This window comes from Siphateles boraxobius, unplaced genomic scaffold (genome assembly GCF_051911475.1).
Source record: "Siphateles boraxobius isolate OS27281-9 unplaced genomic scaffold, OSU_SipBor_1 113, whole genome shotgun sequence".
Taxonomy (NCBI): Eukaryota; Metazoa; Chordata; class Actinopteri; order Cypriniformes; family Leuciscidae; genus Siphateles; species Siphateles boraxobius.
The window spans coordinates 101,663-116,680 of record NW_027508715.1 but is presented as its reverse complement, the minus strand read 5'-3'; the positions used below and the strand labels follow the sequence as shown (position 1 = coordinate 116,680).

General features: G+C 36.0%; 2 protein-coding genes across 2 annotated transcripts in view; both read right to left on the bottom strand.

Annotated features, from left to right (window-relative positions):
* Nucleotides 1-1,885: 1,885 nt before the first annotated feature.
* On the bottom strand, nucleotides 1,886-14,707 carry LOC143706922 (uncharacterized; the record flags this gene model as incomplete). The annotated part of the gene is made up of 7 exons (XM_077199375.1): nucleotides 1,886-2,482; nucleotides 6,484-6,537; nucleotides 7,870-8,493; nucleotides 10,118-10,270; nucleotides 12,686-12,788; nucleotides 12,869-13,033; nucleotides 14,522-14,707. Coding segments are annotated over 6 exons (1,284 nt in total), but the record flags the coding sequence as incomplete, so codon positions are not given.
* The window catches only part of LOC143706933 (inverted formin-2-like), a 36,317-nt gene continuing 36,000 nt past the window's right edge, over nucleotides 14,702-15,018 (bottom strand). The window contains exon 16 of the mRNA XM_077199411.1: nucleotides 14,702-14,807. Within this exon, the coding sequence (XP_077055526.1) occupies nucleotides 14,733-14,807 (75 nt within the window). The 3' untranslated portion in view covers nucleotides 14,702-14,732. The remainder of the gene's footprint in view (nucleotides 14,808-15,018) is intronic.

Genomic DNA, 15,018 nt, shown 5'->3' with positions numbered 1-15,018 from the left:
AACCCTAATCAAAATAGGGCCAGGAATAAAATAAAATAAACTTGTTTCCTACTCCATTACTGGATGGAACATTCTGATCCACACAAATCAGTTTTTTAATAGCAGTAAAAACTCTTTTAATGTAGTCGCGATGTTATAGCTATTCATAGATTGTGTCATGTTTATCAAAATAAAACTGATATAAAAATAACGTAGACCCCACTTTATTGATAGTAGTAGGCTATAGACTTATGTTGAAATTTATTCTTGTACAAACAGATGCTGTATTAAGCAGTACATAAAGCATTTAATGAAAAGTCTGTGTATTTAACAAATATTGCGTCACTACGGGAAGCAGAAAGTGTCCGATGTCAAACCATGGACTTTAAAAAAAATAACACGAACACACCTCGAGTCTTAAAAAAATACAGAATCGATACTAGTCGATTGCTATCCTGGAGTCGATTCCGACACAAAGGCTTTTGAGAGTCGAGGAATCGAATCTTTTGGAGTCGACTCCCTATCACTGCGCGGAATGGGCGGGTTGAAGAGACAGAGCTCGGGCGGGACGAAACGGCTTGGAACTTGTTAGGTAGTAATAATACTTCTCACATGATGTTCTCACATCCACTGCTGATTTTCAATTCAACATCTAGTAAAGTTTTCCTACGTCATAACTCGGTGTAAATTGTCCAGATCGCTGCAGAGTCGGGTCCCGTCATGTGACACATGTTACTTTTCTCACCGCTGTTTAGAATAAACCAATCGCATTCGATGATGATTACTGGACAGAGATTCGATACTGCGTCCCAATTCGCACACTATCCGTCCTAAATAGTATTGGAAATTAGAATCAATGTCCCAAATCGTAGTATGATGAAATGAGTATGGCCTATTCCAAAGATGGTCTAATTTTTCCGCTTAGAATACGAAGTGCTCCTAACGACTAGAAGAGATTCGATTTGAACTACAAACACGAATAAAAAGTGTTAGAAAACTACAAACATGGCAGATGCGCGAGTCCGGCAGATAGAGATGGGTAGCTTTTTTGTATGCTAGTAACCAATCCTTGGAGTTCATAGATTTAATTATACAAATGAAATTATATAATTATACAATGTAGGCATGCATATGTCTCTAATAAGATATTAAAAAGCAACCCAAAGAGGATTCGCGTATCTGATCCACAGAGCGCCCTCTGAAGAAAGCGCATGCGCAGTCGACGTGCTTTTCCTGCGTTACGAAGCCACTACAATTAACTATTGATCGGTTTCTTTTAACTTTAGCTTGAGCATGTGATAGGACATCAGCTGACAATGCTGATTTTATGCAAGTAACCACATCATGTGCTCTGACAGATACCACTGAAAATGATATCTACAGGCTTGTTCGACTTGAACCGGCGCTGCACAGACCGATCGGTTGATGACATCAAAGTACCGCGAGAGCGATTAGAGAGCAGACGGCTCCTTATGCTTTTGAATCGCTCTCGCGGTACTTTGATGTCATCAACCGATCGGTCTGTGCAACGCTGGTTCAAGTCGAACAAGCCTTGTGTCTTGGTGTGCTTCATCACAACACGTCCAATGACGATCACGTGTTAGGAGAGTGGGCGGAGCTTCACTGCGGTATGACATTTCAGGGATACGATAATAAAACACTTGTAAACCAATGTAAATTTTATCTGTAGTAATTCTGTAAACAGAAATAGAAGAGTTGAGAGAGCGTCATCTGTCTTTCAATCATTTTGTGTGTTCTTAACTGCTGGGTTTTGATTGGCTGACATATCTTTGGGGGCGGGGCTTGTACAGCGTGTGAGTGATCATGGGGGAAAATAGGCTACATCATCTTTCATTTAAATTTGAATGCATTTCAAATGGCAACAAATGTGAGCTTGAGTGTCAAATCCATGACCGATTTTGCATTTTTATTTATAATTTAGATATTTTCTCATACATGAAATGCATCCTGACATCAATATGAAAGTCACACTCAAAAAGATACTAAATAGTCCAGCTCAACCACTGCAAGCGGAAAATATAATCTTATCACTTCTGCTGAGATATATTAGCCTATTACATAAATATTTTAGAATTGATATAAGAATGAACTAATACTTTATGCCAAACATCTTCATAACATATAAAGGTTACATTCAGAGCAATATTAATAGTGAACAGAAATTTATCTTAAAGGTTTCAGAAACACTGGGTTCATTTTTTCTCTCTCCTCCAAATGATCTGGTGTGTAAACAAAGTTTTTTGGGAGTATCATAAATGCATCTTACAGTGTGCAAATGTTTAAAATAGTTTGGTCAAATCTAAAGATTTAGCATTTAAAAACACTTCGGGCCAAACTCTAATACACAGTGTACAATGTGTATTCCTTTAAAGTACGCCGTAGGTTGTTCCTGGAGCCAGCCGATGCGCCGGGAGAGCGGGATCACGGCGGGAACACGCTCAACTCTTCCTTCTCCCTTTTGTTCTCCTTTTCCTGGAGCTTCCTGAAACGTGTGGAGGAAATAAAAAATAGGTTTAAACGTCGAGCGGCAACATTTGGTCTGAAATGCAAAGAAAATCAGTAGGGCTGCACAATATATCGCAAATGTATCGCGATATGCATATCGCAACAGCTTTCAATAACTGGGGTCATGAACTAAAGACAAAGAGAAAATCACTCACTGCTCTCGGCTGCATAACTTTAGTAGCTTTAATAAGAATCAGGGCCGGCGCTGTGGTGGGGCATTCGAGGGCCGTGCCCCCCTAGCGGTCATTGATGCCCCTCCTACCACAGGCCATGGCGTAGCCCAATATAATAGGCTATCCCTTTTAGTTCTTTTTTTAATATTAAATAGTGGCATAACTTTGCTTTGAAAAGTGGCTGGGACAGCAATCGATTTAAATAGTAAATTGTGTTTAATTTGTCGTTTAACGAGATCTAATATGTGTTGTTGGTGAGAATTTGTACGTGAAGAAATATATAGATCCGATCCGACGACATTTTGTTTGTATTTCAATGGTCCAGTGGTAGCACTTTTGCCAAGCGTGTCAGAGGTTCTGGGTTCTAATCCCCACTCGTATAGTTTTTTTTTCCTCATTAAAACCGATTATGTTTTTCAGTGGTTGTATATCAAACAGGGTTTGTGTGCATTTTACTTGTGATATCACCGGAACGAATAGAGAGTCTCCGCACAAGCCACAAGAGAACACTGTCTGTATCCACACAATCGCAGCGGCAACGAGCACTTTGATCACTTGATTTCAAAAACAACACATTTCAGCGTGCTAGATCGCCTCTTATTTAACAAACCAACGAAATGAATGCTCTGCTAGTTAACTGGAGATGTTATATTATTTGTAGGCTAGCTCAGATTTCTGATTTCTTAAAAAATAAAATAATAACTTAGGGGGCAAAATATTTTTTAGTGATTATGTGAATTACACTGCGCAATCCAAAGTAAGAAGGGTTGGCTCTCAGTCTCCACAGTAGGCCTACATAAAATATTCATTTTATTCGCATTTATGAGGAAAAAACAATGTTACGGACGTGTTCTCCGTTACAGACCTGAGCGCTCTGAAAGCGCCACTAAAAGATGCTTTAAAACTTTCACAGAGACATCAAACAGAAAGCACGAAACCTTTCTTTAACCTGAATTTCGTTTTGTATTAATTGTATCTTTATTTTAATCAATGTTTCATCAACCACTTGCCTGGATTTAATAAATAAGAAGTAAATAGCAGACTATAGATAAGAAACGGAGACGTCGGCGCGTGAGCTCGTCTCATAGCCTAAATGAACCGAAACTCGGCGTATAAGGTAGCCTACTTGCCTCACAGACATGTCTACTTTTACACAGAATAATCCATAACGAAAGAAAACAGACTACAGACTGCTATCTGCTTTTGTAATCCGTATGAAATGTGCAAAACGAAGCGGTTTTTATTTTTACATTTGATTATTGAGTTTCTGTTGTTAAACGTAATGTAGGATAAGCTGAACCCCTAAACCCTGATGTTAAAATAACACTTCTTATACTGTAAAACACTGATGTCACTGTCAGACGCTGTAAGGATGTTTTCTCGTCACTAAAAGAATGTGAAACACGTATGTAGGTTATAAAAATGTAAAGATATTTTAAAGATAATTTAAGTTTGTTTTACACACTTTGAGCATTATCGTATCACATATCAAATATTGCATTATTTAATGAGTTATCGCATTTTTCTTCAATATCGTGCAGCCCTAAAAATCAGCATTAAATTATAATTCAGCAGCAAAAGAAACTAATACCACCGAGGTTTCTTAAGAAAAGGATTGAGTGATTATGGTCAATTTGCTGAAGGGGTTAATACAGAAATACAATGGAAAGCAAAAATAAATTAGTTTGTTTTAGTTCCAAGTAAAACTCCCAAAACGGGTTTCATGTACATGTTACTTGTGTGATATTCAGCAAAACAATGTCTAAGCTCTTCTTAAACACTCCTATCCAGAACACAATATTACATCTCTATTTGATTCTGCACATCTGGACTTATTTCTAAACTATTAGCTCTGCTTATCTTTCCCACTTCACTGATTAAAACCCCAGTTTAGTCTCGATGGAAACCCTAAAACACGTGGGGTTAAAGGTCACAGGTCGTAAGATAAACTGAGCAGAACGGTCAAAATCTCCACATTCTTCTGCTGTCAATCATTTCCTGATAGTCAAACAATCATTTCGCTGTCATTCACACTCTTAACACGGCGATAAATAATTACATAAATATACACGGAGATAATTAATAGATGCATCAAATTGATCAAAAGTGACATTTATACTGTTACAAAAGATTAATAAATGCTGTTCTTTTAGACTTTCTATTCATCAAAGAATCCTGAAAAAAAAAATGTATGACTGTTTCCACAAAATACTGTTTTCAACACTAATAATCATAAATGTTTCTTGAGCATTAAATCATATTATAGTGATTTCTGAAGGATCATGTGACACTGAAGACTGGAGTAATGATGCTGAAAATTCAGCTTTGATCACAGGAATAAATTACACTTTATTATATATTCACATAGAAAACAGATTATTTACATTATAATAATATTTCACTGTTTTTACTGTATTTTTGATCAAATAAATGCAGCTTTGTTGAGCAGAAGAGACTCTTTCAAGAACATTACATTTTACAGACTCCAAATTTTTGAACGCTAGTGTAAGGTTATATATATCTATCTATAAATTACAGGAACGTCTGTCTGTGTGTGTGTGTGTGTTATTCGCATATCTCTCGAACCGTTGGTCCGATGGATTTCAGACTTGACGGGTGTCGTGCTACGGGCACGAGTAAGTGCAGTGCCGAGTTTGAGGTTGTTTGGATTAGAAATGCAAAAGATATCGGTAAATATATCAGTAAAAGAAGCACTTAGAAGGTTGTGGTTTAAAAATAAACATTCGGACATAAACACTGTCAGCTAAACATTAAGTCTACACTGTTTACTTCTGATATTCTTATATTATGTTTTATTCAGGGCCATCATTTGTAGTAGCCCATTCACAATTTCTCGGGGTTCACGGTGACGCTGCTCCCCGAATCGTGAAGTTCAATTTTCCATATTTATTGTATGTCATTATCAGTATTTGCTTTCTACCATGCACAAATAAAAATGTCACTGAACTTTTGCTGTTTAATTGTAACAATGAGCACTTAAACACACCAAACCAACAATTACTAAAAACACACACAAAAACTGATTTTGCATGGGCATTTTGCACTAGTATATATATATATATATATATATTAGGGCTGGGAAAAGATTAATCGCATCCAAAATAAAAGTTTGTGTTTACATAATATATGTGTGTGTGCACTGTGTATAATTATTTTGTATATATATATATATATATATATATATATATATATATATATATATATAAATACACACACATGCATGTATACATTTAAGAAATCTTTGCATGTATATACTGTATATATTTATTTATAATTTATATTATATATAAATATAATTTTTTACATATAAATATAATTTTTTTCTTATATGTATACATGCATGTGTTCGTATTTATATATACAAAATAATTATACACAGTGCACACTCATATATTATGTAAACACAAACTTTTATTTTGGATGCGATTAATCGCGATTAATCTTTTCCCAGCCCTAATATATATATATATAAAATAAAGTGCTGCTGCAGTTCACTGAACGGCCACCGGTGGCGCTAATACAAGGGTTTCTGAATTCTACATACAGCCCCTTTAAACCAATAAAGAGATCTTTGTTAACAAAGAAATGGAATCAGATATGAGACAAAAACGGATTCATACAAGACAAACAAATGATTCTGTCCAGGACAAACCAGAGAAAGTTTAGACAAGCCCTGAGAACACACAGGCAGATCCGCACGAGACAGATGTTAATAACAGTAAGTAGAGGTCTGTTAGAGATGGGTTAGGCGGGTTCGAGCAGAGGTCCTGCTCAGTTCTCCTACCTTACTGCAACACACACGCCTTTTTAGAGCGTCCATTGCCTCTGTTACCCTCGACTTCAGAGAGTCAAAGAGAAAGAGACACGCTGAAGAAATGATTGACATTTACTTCATGACTCTACAGCACAAATGTCAGATACTTACATCTGACTCTATACAGCAGAACACACATATTCAGCCAGAACCAGTGTTAATCAAACTCCTTTCAGGAATTGTCATTGGTTGTCTTCTTTCTTTTTTTAATGACTATTCAAGAACATGATGTCCAGAAAATGTCAAAGTCGTTTCAACCAAAAATCAAAAGCCTGTTTTTAGAACAATGATCCCCCCCCCCCCATATATACATATATAAATATATTTCTAAAATGTATTCAAAGTATATATATATATTTTTTTTTTAATTTGGCCCATTTAGTTTTTATTATATATACTTAATTTACATTTAGTTAATTTGATTATTAATTTACTTATTTTAATTGTTTACACACACAAATTAAAAATAAAATGAATTAATAAAACAATTAAATATAAATGTACAATTTTTAATATATCATATATAAAATGTATTATACGTTAAATAAAAAATGTAAAATTGACAATTTAAAAAATTGAACTAAAAATTGATATAACTTTACTAAATTCTGCAAAAAAATAAAAAAATATTAAATATGAACAAATATTTTTTTATTTATTTAAATATATATTTTAAATATAGTATGCTATTTGTGGTGCTTTATGCTGATTGTAAAGAACTGTAAAATATGCATTCAATATTTGATTTTTTGAAAATAGCCATTTTCTTTTGATCTTGGGCTGAAATGTGACCTGAACGTCTTTTCATGACAATCAAACAATTAGCAAAATATCTGGGATTGTGAACGGCAGGAAAATGCATTTCAAAATTTTCCAGAAATGTCCCAGCAGCTTGATGTTAAACATTAAAATATTATTAGTGCTAAGCAATGATAATGGCATCCAAAATAAAATTGTGTTTACATAATATATGTGCGTGTACTAATTAATATATATATATATATATATATATATACACACATACACGCATATATTTAAGAAATATTTGCATGTATATACATTATTTATATTTTATATATAAATAACAATTTTTTCTTAAATATATACATGCATATGTGTGTACTTATATATACAAATTAATTATACACAGTAAACATTGTAAACAAACTTTTATTTTGGATGCGATTAATCATTGCCCAGCACTAAATATATAAACATTAACTGTAAATATTTTATTAATAAAGTAAATATTTACAGTATTTGCACACCAAATGTTTTAAAAACACATTGGACACTTTCAACTTCAGGCAGCAGTGCTGAAAAACATGACCTTTATTAGACACATAAATAGATTACCTTCATTACTGCTTTTTTTGTTTCTTTGGAAGAATGGTTTCTTTTTTTCAGGTGTCCGGTGGGCGGGGCCTACAGGAGGAGTGGGCGGGGCTTGTGGTATCACTCCGTCTACTTCATCATGCGCCTCGACACCGTTTCCCGACGACTCGTTACTCGACCGAAGCGGGTCGTCCACACATTTGTCTTTATTCTCATCGCATTCACTGCTTGCTTTCGGGTCGACATTAGCCTTTAAAGGGTCAGTTGCATTTACTGGTGCAGAATCATCATCCATAGACCTGATGTGATTTGCATTATGGTTTAGAGGTTGTGGATCTGTAAGGCTGGCTGAAGCGTCAGGCTGATGTACTGTGGTTTGTTCTGTGGAAGGGTTTTCCTCAGTTCTGCTGCTCACACACAGGTTTAGTGGTGAATCAGTGACTGTGGAGTTGATCTCAGAGATGGTTTCAGGTGACTGAAGCTCCTTCACGTATGAAGGAAGGCTCTCTGGTTCACCGTTACCCAACGAAGATGCTTCATCTCTGGGTTTGGTGCCGCAACTTTTGCCCGGATCTTCTGGAGTTGAGTGCAGGATTTCGAGCACAGACGATCCAGCTTCTTCTTCGACAGACCTGACACTTGCTGCTTCAGAAGGAGAAGAGATGGATTTGTTCAAGAACACAAGACTGTGTTGACAAGAGAATGGAGACGTCAGCATGAAGCACAGCAGCGTTTGGGTCGGCTTACAAAAATATACAAAACTTTTTCTGCAGAATATAACTTAGTTCACATGCAGCGTACAGCTTGTGTTTGGGTAGTTGACATCAGTGTCCTGCGGTGTGACGTACTCAAAACTGTGTTTCCCCAATTTAAAAAAATAATTATTGCACATGCAGTTTTATGAATATAAATCGAGCGACTACATGGAATAGTAGAAGGTTCACAGATGCGTCTCTCTGCAGGACTGTTTAAAATGCACTAGTGAAGGTAAAAAGGCAGGGCTGCATGATTTGGGAAAATAAAATGTATATAAAATGCAATTTTTTATTGAAAAACACCAGGCTTGCGGTGCTTGTTTGTGATTATCAATATGACTAAAATAATAATAAACAAATAAAAATACAAAATAGATAAAAACTACTAATATTTTGCTGTAAAAATCAAGTATTTAAAAAAACACTTAATGATAATATAATACTTATTTAACAGTACAAATGTAAAATTCCAGTACAAATGTCAACCCTTTTGCCGGGAAAAATGCAGGGTTTTAAAGCAGCCATATTGCGATATTGTTTTATTTTCATTAATCATTCAGCCCTATAAAAATAAATAAAAAACCGAAAAGAAAAATGGAATAGCCTAAAAGAAATTACATTAATACTTAACACTTCTTTTTGATTTTGCTTAAAATGTTTGTGATTATATCTCAATATTACTGTATAATAATAAGAAGAAATAAAAAATTACAATTGTAATATTTCACACAAAAAACAAGACAACAAAAATAAATAATTCAGAAAATAAACTTATTTAAAAGTACAACTGAATTTCTTTACTTTCAAATGTTACACCAAGCTCATTTTTTATGGAAAAAGCGCAGGGTTTTTAAGCACTTATTCATATTAGCCATTTCGTTCAAATAACCTGATTAAAAATGCTGAATTCATTTATATAGAAGATTTAAATTAATACTTTTCCTTAAACATGCATATTTTGACCTAAACTTAATGTTGAAAAAACAAATATGTCAACTACCCTTTACGCAGTTTACAGCTTATATTTTACATTCATTTACATGCATGTTTGTTAACAATGAAGCATTTAGTATCACTGGCATGTGATTGACAGCTCAGACTGGTGTAAACCACCAATCAGAGGCGAAGAGAAGCAGCAAAGCCGATTGGCTGATTGACGTGAGGAATCGGGCTCAAATCCCAAAAGCCTAAACAGCCCTCGACGTTCTGCTCACGCACCGACTCTATAAGTGACTGGACAAGCAAACACGCTTTTACTTTAAAGGGGTCACATGATGTGCTAATCATATGTCAGAAACTTTTATTAGTTTGAATTAAAACTCTTTTTGGACTGCGATGAAAGTTACAGTCTGTTTTTATCATTCAATAAACTCTGATCATCGAGTCAAATCGGCTTCCCCTTTAATCCACTCACTATATAGACAGCAGCGCACAAGCCAGAAGAGAAACGAACAGATGCGTTTGAGACTTTTGCATTGGAGCCGGTGGAGAGCCTGACGGGATCATGTTCTTACCGGACGGTCCCGTATCCCTATGCATTTCACTAGAAGAGGCAGTTTCCGTTTCGCACCTGGGACGAGTCTTTCTCAGATGGAAACCCTTTCGAATATCCGCCAAGAGATGATCGATGATGCAGCCGTCGTCCTGCGGCACAGGCCCTCTCCTGACTGCAGTGACAGAAAATAGGTTTCGGTTATGGTCGGGGGGGAAGATATGGAATAAAATAAATATTAGGGCTGTAACGATACGCGATATAAAATCGAAATCGCGATACTCAGGTCCACGATCCTGTATCGCGATGTGAGAAGGCAGAATCGCGATCACACCCCTTCCAACTCCCAGAGTTATCCTTCCTATCCAGAACCAGGGCTCGAATTTCGGCGCGGGTATAGCGCATAATTCTAATCATTCCCGCAGGTCTCCCATTTATAATGTGGGAAATTCCCGCAATCGTAATCCACACAGATAATAAAATAAAATCATTCTTTTAACAACTATCTTCCAGACGCAATTTCACAAACAGCGTGAGTGTTCAGCGGTGCCGCGCGTCTTCTATCTCTTCTCATAATGTTTTGTGCAAGGCAGGCATCAAGCGCTGCGGCGATAATACACACTCGCGTTTTGGAGTCGGGACCATCGACTGTAAGGTCGGGACATGACGGAATATTCACTTGCACAATCGGGCCAGCAGTGCATCGTGACTGAAGTCTTTTTAAGTCTTACCAGTTTAAACATTCAAGCGATTTTAAACTAATCAGTGCTCGCGCGCTCTCTGAGATTATTTTCTATGGGCACATTCATAGAAAATCCGCCTCAAAAACAGCTGGCTAGTAACTATTTTTCGCGGATTATATTGCTTTAACACGCACAATTGTCAATTTCGGTCTTTGTGAGTAGGCTATACTCTAAATAGGCTATAGTCGGGTTTGTCTTTAATAAACATAAAACGCATGCCAGTATAATGAACACAGGATCCGCGCACTAGCTCTTAAAGTGACGGCAGCCATATGTGTCTGTCATTAATTTTGTTGTCAAAACAACAAAAGATGGCTTTAAGTTAAAGGAATCAGGATTAATAGCCTATGTATTTAATTTATTCAGGACTAAAATACTACCCAGTGTTATTTTCCATTTGATTACTTTATTCAGTATCTGTATATAAATACTAGTGTTAGACCTATTCAAAAACTTTTCTCTTTAATTGTCTTTATTTGTATCTTTATTCTATTGTATTTATTTGTGCTACTTTTTTCAATTTAATTAAACAATTTAAATCAAGCTTCCTTGTGATGTGTAAATTCTTAACAACAATAGGCTATTACCCCATTGTAAAAATGCAATGAGCGCAAACATTTAGGCAAGATAAATGTAATAATTTTGTTTGGAAAAAATGCCCCCCCTTTCTCCCCTCAAACAAAAAAAATCCCCCCCATGAGAATCATCTAAAGGGGGGATCCCCTCCCCCTCCTCCCCCCCTCCCCTCCCCTCAGGCCCATGAGAACTACCACATCTTTAAATTACTATTAGTATTATTTGAAGTTAACATTATAAAATAGCCTACGTAGACCTACACCACAAAACTAGTTGAGGATAAATTATTTAAAATTTGGCAATTTCAGCATTATGGACGTGAAATTTGCAGCCAAAACTTGAAATATAAATTCTCAGAAAGTGCATTAAATTAATCCTCAATTGACCGGCAACACGTCCAACATGCAGATGCATATTACGGCACCATCCCGAAATCAATTTAGTTGGAGTACAGAACACAGCCCAAAAGCAGCAGCCTACACTGCCGTATAGTATAATAATTTGCATAGTTATTATTGTTCTTTGGTGTTTAGATTATACAGGTTTTTCCTAATGTTATTTAATAAAAATACCGGTATTTTTTTTCTTCTCTCAAAATCTCTTTTTTTCACCACAAGCCCCGCCCCCTCAAGCCCCGCCCCCGTGATAGAATCGCGATACGAATCGAATCGTGGGTCAAAAATCGTGATACGAATCGAATCGTGGGTTTGGTGTATCGTTACAGCCCTAATAAATATATTATAAATATTTCCACCACAGAATAAAATAAATACATTTTAAAAAAGTATAAAGGAATTGTGATTTTCTACAAAAAAAAAAAAAAACTTTTTTACATCCTTCAATCCTGATATTTTCCCTTCGCGTTTTTGAGTTTACATCACTAAGTAGAAAAAAATTAGAAAGGTCATTTATATATCTCAAACTTCTGACTATTTTCTCATAGTTGCAAGAAAAAAAACAATCCAATTGTAAGGTGGTTTCAAGATTGTGATATACATCCACACAAGCTTATTTATTAGCTTTTTTAGGGGTTGCAAATACTAGAAGTGAATGTATAACATTTGGTCCCATTAACGGTTCTTGAACATCTTTATTCTTCCACCGCTGTGACTGAACAACATACTGAATCTGCAGCGTCACAGAAAAATAAATGATGTCTGTTCAGCATTGAGACTCTGAACTGAATGTGACGAGAGCGAAATACTGGGCGCCATGACATAATACAAACAATATAAATGGACATACATTGGCTGATTAGATTAACGACTCACTTATTTTCCCATCTTCTCCTTTCTGTCTCTTGGAGTCGTCCTCTGCCAGCTGCTGCTTTCTTTTCTCGGCTTTGGCAGCTTGTTCTTTACGGATATTGTTTTCCTACAGGAAGGAAGAGTTTAATTGGTGCTCAGGTAATTTCATGATCTCTGCAGCAGGAACAAGCCACTGAAATCACAGACCTTTAAGGCTTTGAGGAAGAGTTGCCGGAAGGTCTTGAGGGTGCTGAAGAGTTCATCCAGCGAGAGCTGAACCACATCTTCACAGAGATACTGAGCCAGATCACCTTTCCTGCTGTCGATGTTCATAAAACGCTCCTCCAGAGCTTTACACGCAGTCAGGTTCCTCTACAGAAACATCAGGAAAAAGCATGGATGACAGACTCGGCACATTCATATAGTTAGAAACAATAGCAAGTTGTGATTTGTTGAATAGATCAACATATACATATATATATACACATATATATATTAAAATTGAAAATATACAGTATTTCATATTGTAATTTATTAAAGTCCCCCTGTGGTGAAAATCAAGTGTTTTTTAATGTTGTTTATATGTGGTGTTTTTAATATGCTTTAAGACAAACCATGTGTAAATTCATAAGTCGACAGCATTGCTGAGTATTTTCTCCTTAAAACTGCAGTGAACCAAAGACAGTCTCAAAAACACGGTTTGAAACCGCTGGTGTTTCTGATGTCACAAACATATAGCCAATCCTGTCATGTGTGGGCGGGGCTTTTCTCCACTGACTTTTGATGATGTTCAAAGAGTTAAGGATGCTGATTGTTAGGAGGCAGCTGTCTGAATCTGAGATGACGAACTGGAACATGGTTTGTGTAACATTAGCAACACATTATTAGCTGTTTGATAACGTAGTCAATTACTGTTATGTGTTTAATGTACATAAAACACATTACCAGTCTGATACATCGATTTGTAGACGAGCCTGTATAATTCACTCTTCCTCTAAATCGGTTTCTGTTTCAAACATATATGACTGAATTAAACCAATACTTCCACTTGTCATTGTATAGCGCTTACTACAGTTGAGCGAGTGAGTGGAGGAGGGTCTAATATGCATTTTCAAATCCAAATAATAAATAAAGAAGGGGTTTTGAGTTACATTCAAGCTATTTAAGGCATAAAGAAATTTTCCTAGGAAAAAAAAAGCCTAAACTCCCCCGCAGTCGATAATTGTATCCCTTAAAAACTCATCTTTGATCACCAAAATGACATATTTAAATGTTTTTTCCTTGAAAAAAAGTCTTAATGCCTTAAAATAGCTTGAATGTAACTCGACACCCTTGCCTCGTTTAGTATACATGGTTCTATGGATATGCAAATGAGCCCCGCCTCCACTCACTCACTCACTCAAGAGATCCACTGGTTGTCGATCACACGTTGATCTGATTGGTCAAGGTAGTTTGTGACATCAGAAACACCAGCGATTTCAAACCGTGTTTTTGAGACTGTCTTTGGTTCACTGCAGTTTTAAGGAGAAAATACTCAGCAATGCTGTCGACTTATGCTTTAAGACAAACCATGTGTAAATTCGTATTAAAAATACCACACATACATATAAACAACATTAAAAGATTGATTTTCATCACAGGGGGACTTTAAATATGTAATTTTGATTACCAAATATGAGTTAAGGGTTTTAAAATTATTGACTGCAGGGGGACTTAAATGTACCATTTTATTTATTTAATATACTACACACACACACACATATATATATATATATATACACAGTGTGTTTATATATATTATTATATATAATATTATATATAATGTTATATATATATAACAGTTTAAATAAGCGTTTCTACCTCAATAACCACTAAAAACTGCTCCTTGACATCCTCAACTGATGAAGACACCTTTTTTCCTGCATCTTTTAGTCTTTTTAGAAGATTATTTGTTTCTGCCTGAATCGACTCCAGATTAACACTGAAAGAACAAACACACACACAGCAGCAGTTGAGACTGAAATGACGGCGCTGATCTCGTGACACACACACTCAGAGAACAACGGTTGTGTTACCCGGCTGCTTTCTCACAGGCCTCGATGTCTTCTGGAAGGTTCAGCAGCTCTGGGTGGTTTAACTCGGCTTCCTGGAAATCACAAGATGCACAACAAAGCCCAGTGTGAGTGGAGCAGCAGTAAATGATGCCATCATTCACCTCAAAATAAGGATTTACTTTGCTCTCATGTCATTCTGACCTCATAAAAGAGTTCATACTGCCAAGCTCAAACTAGGACACACACAAAGATCAAATCACATGGAATAAAAGTTCTTGAGTCACAGGAACGGTTTATGGTGAT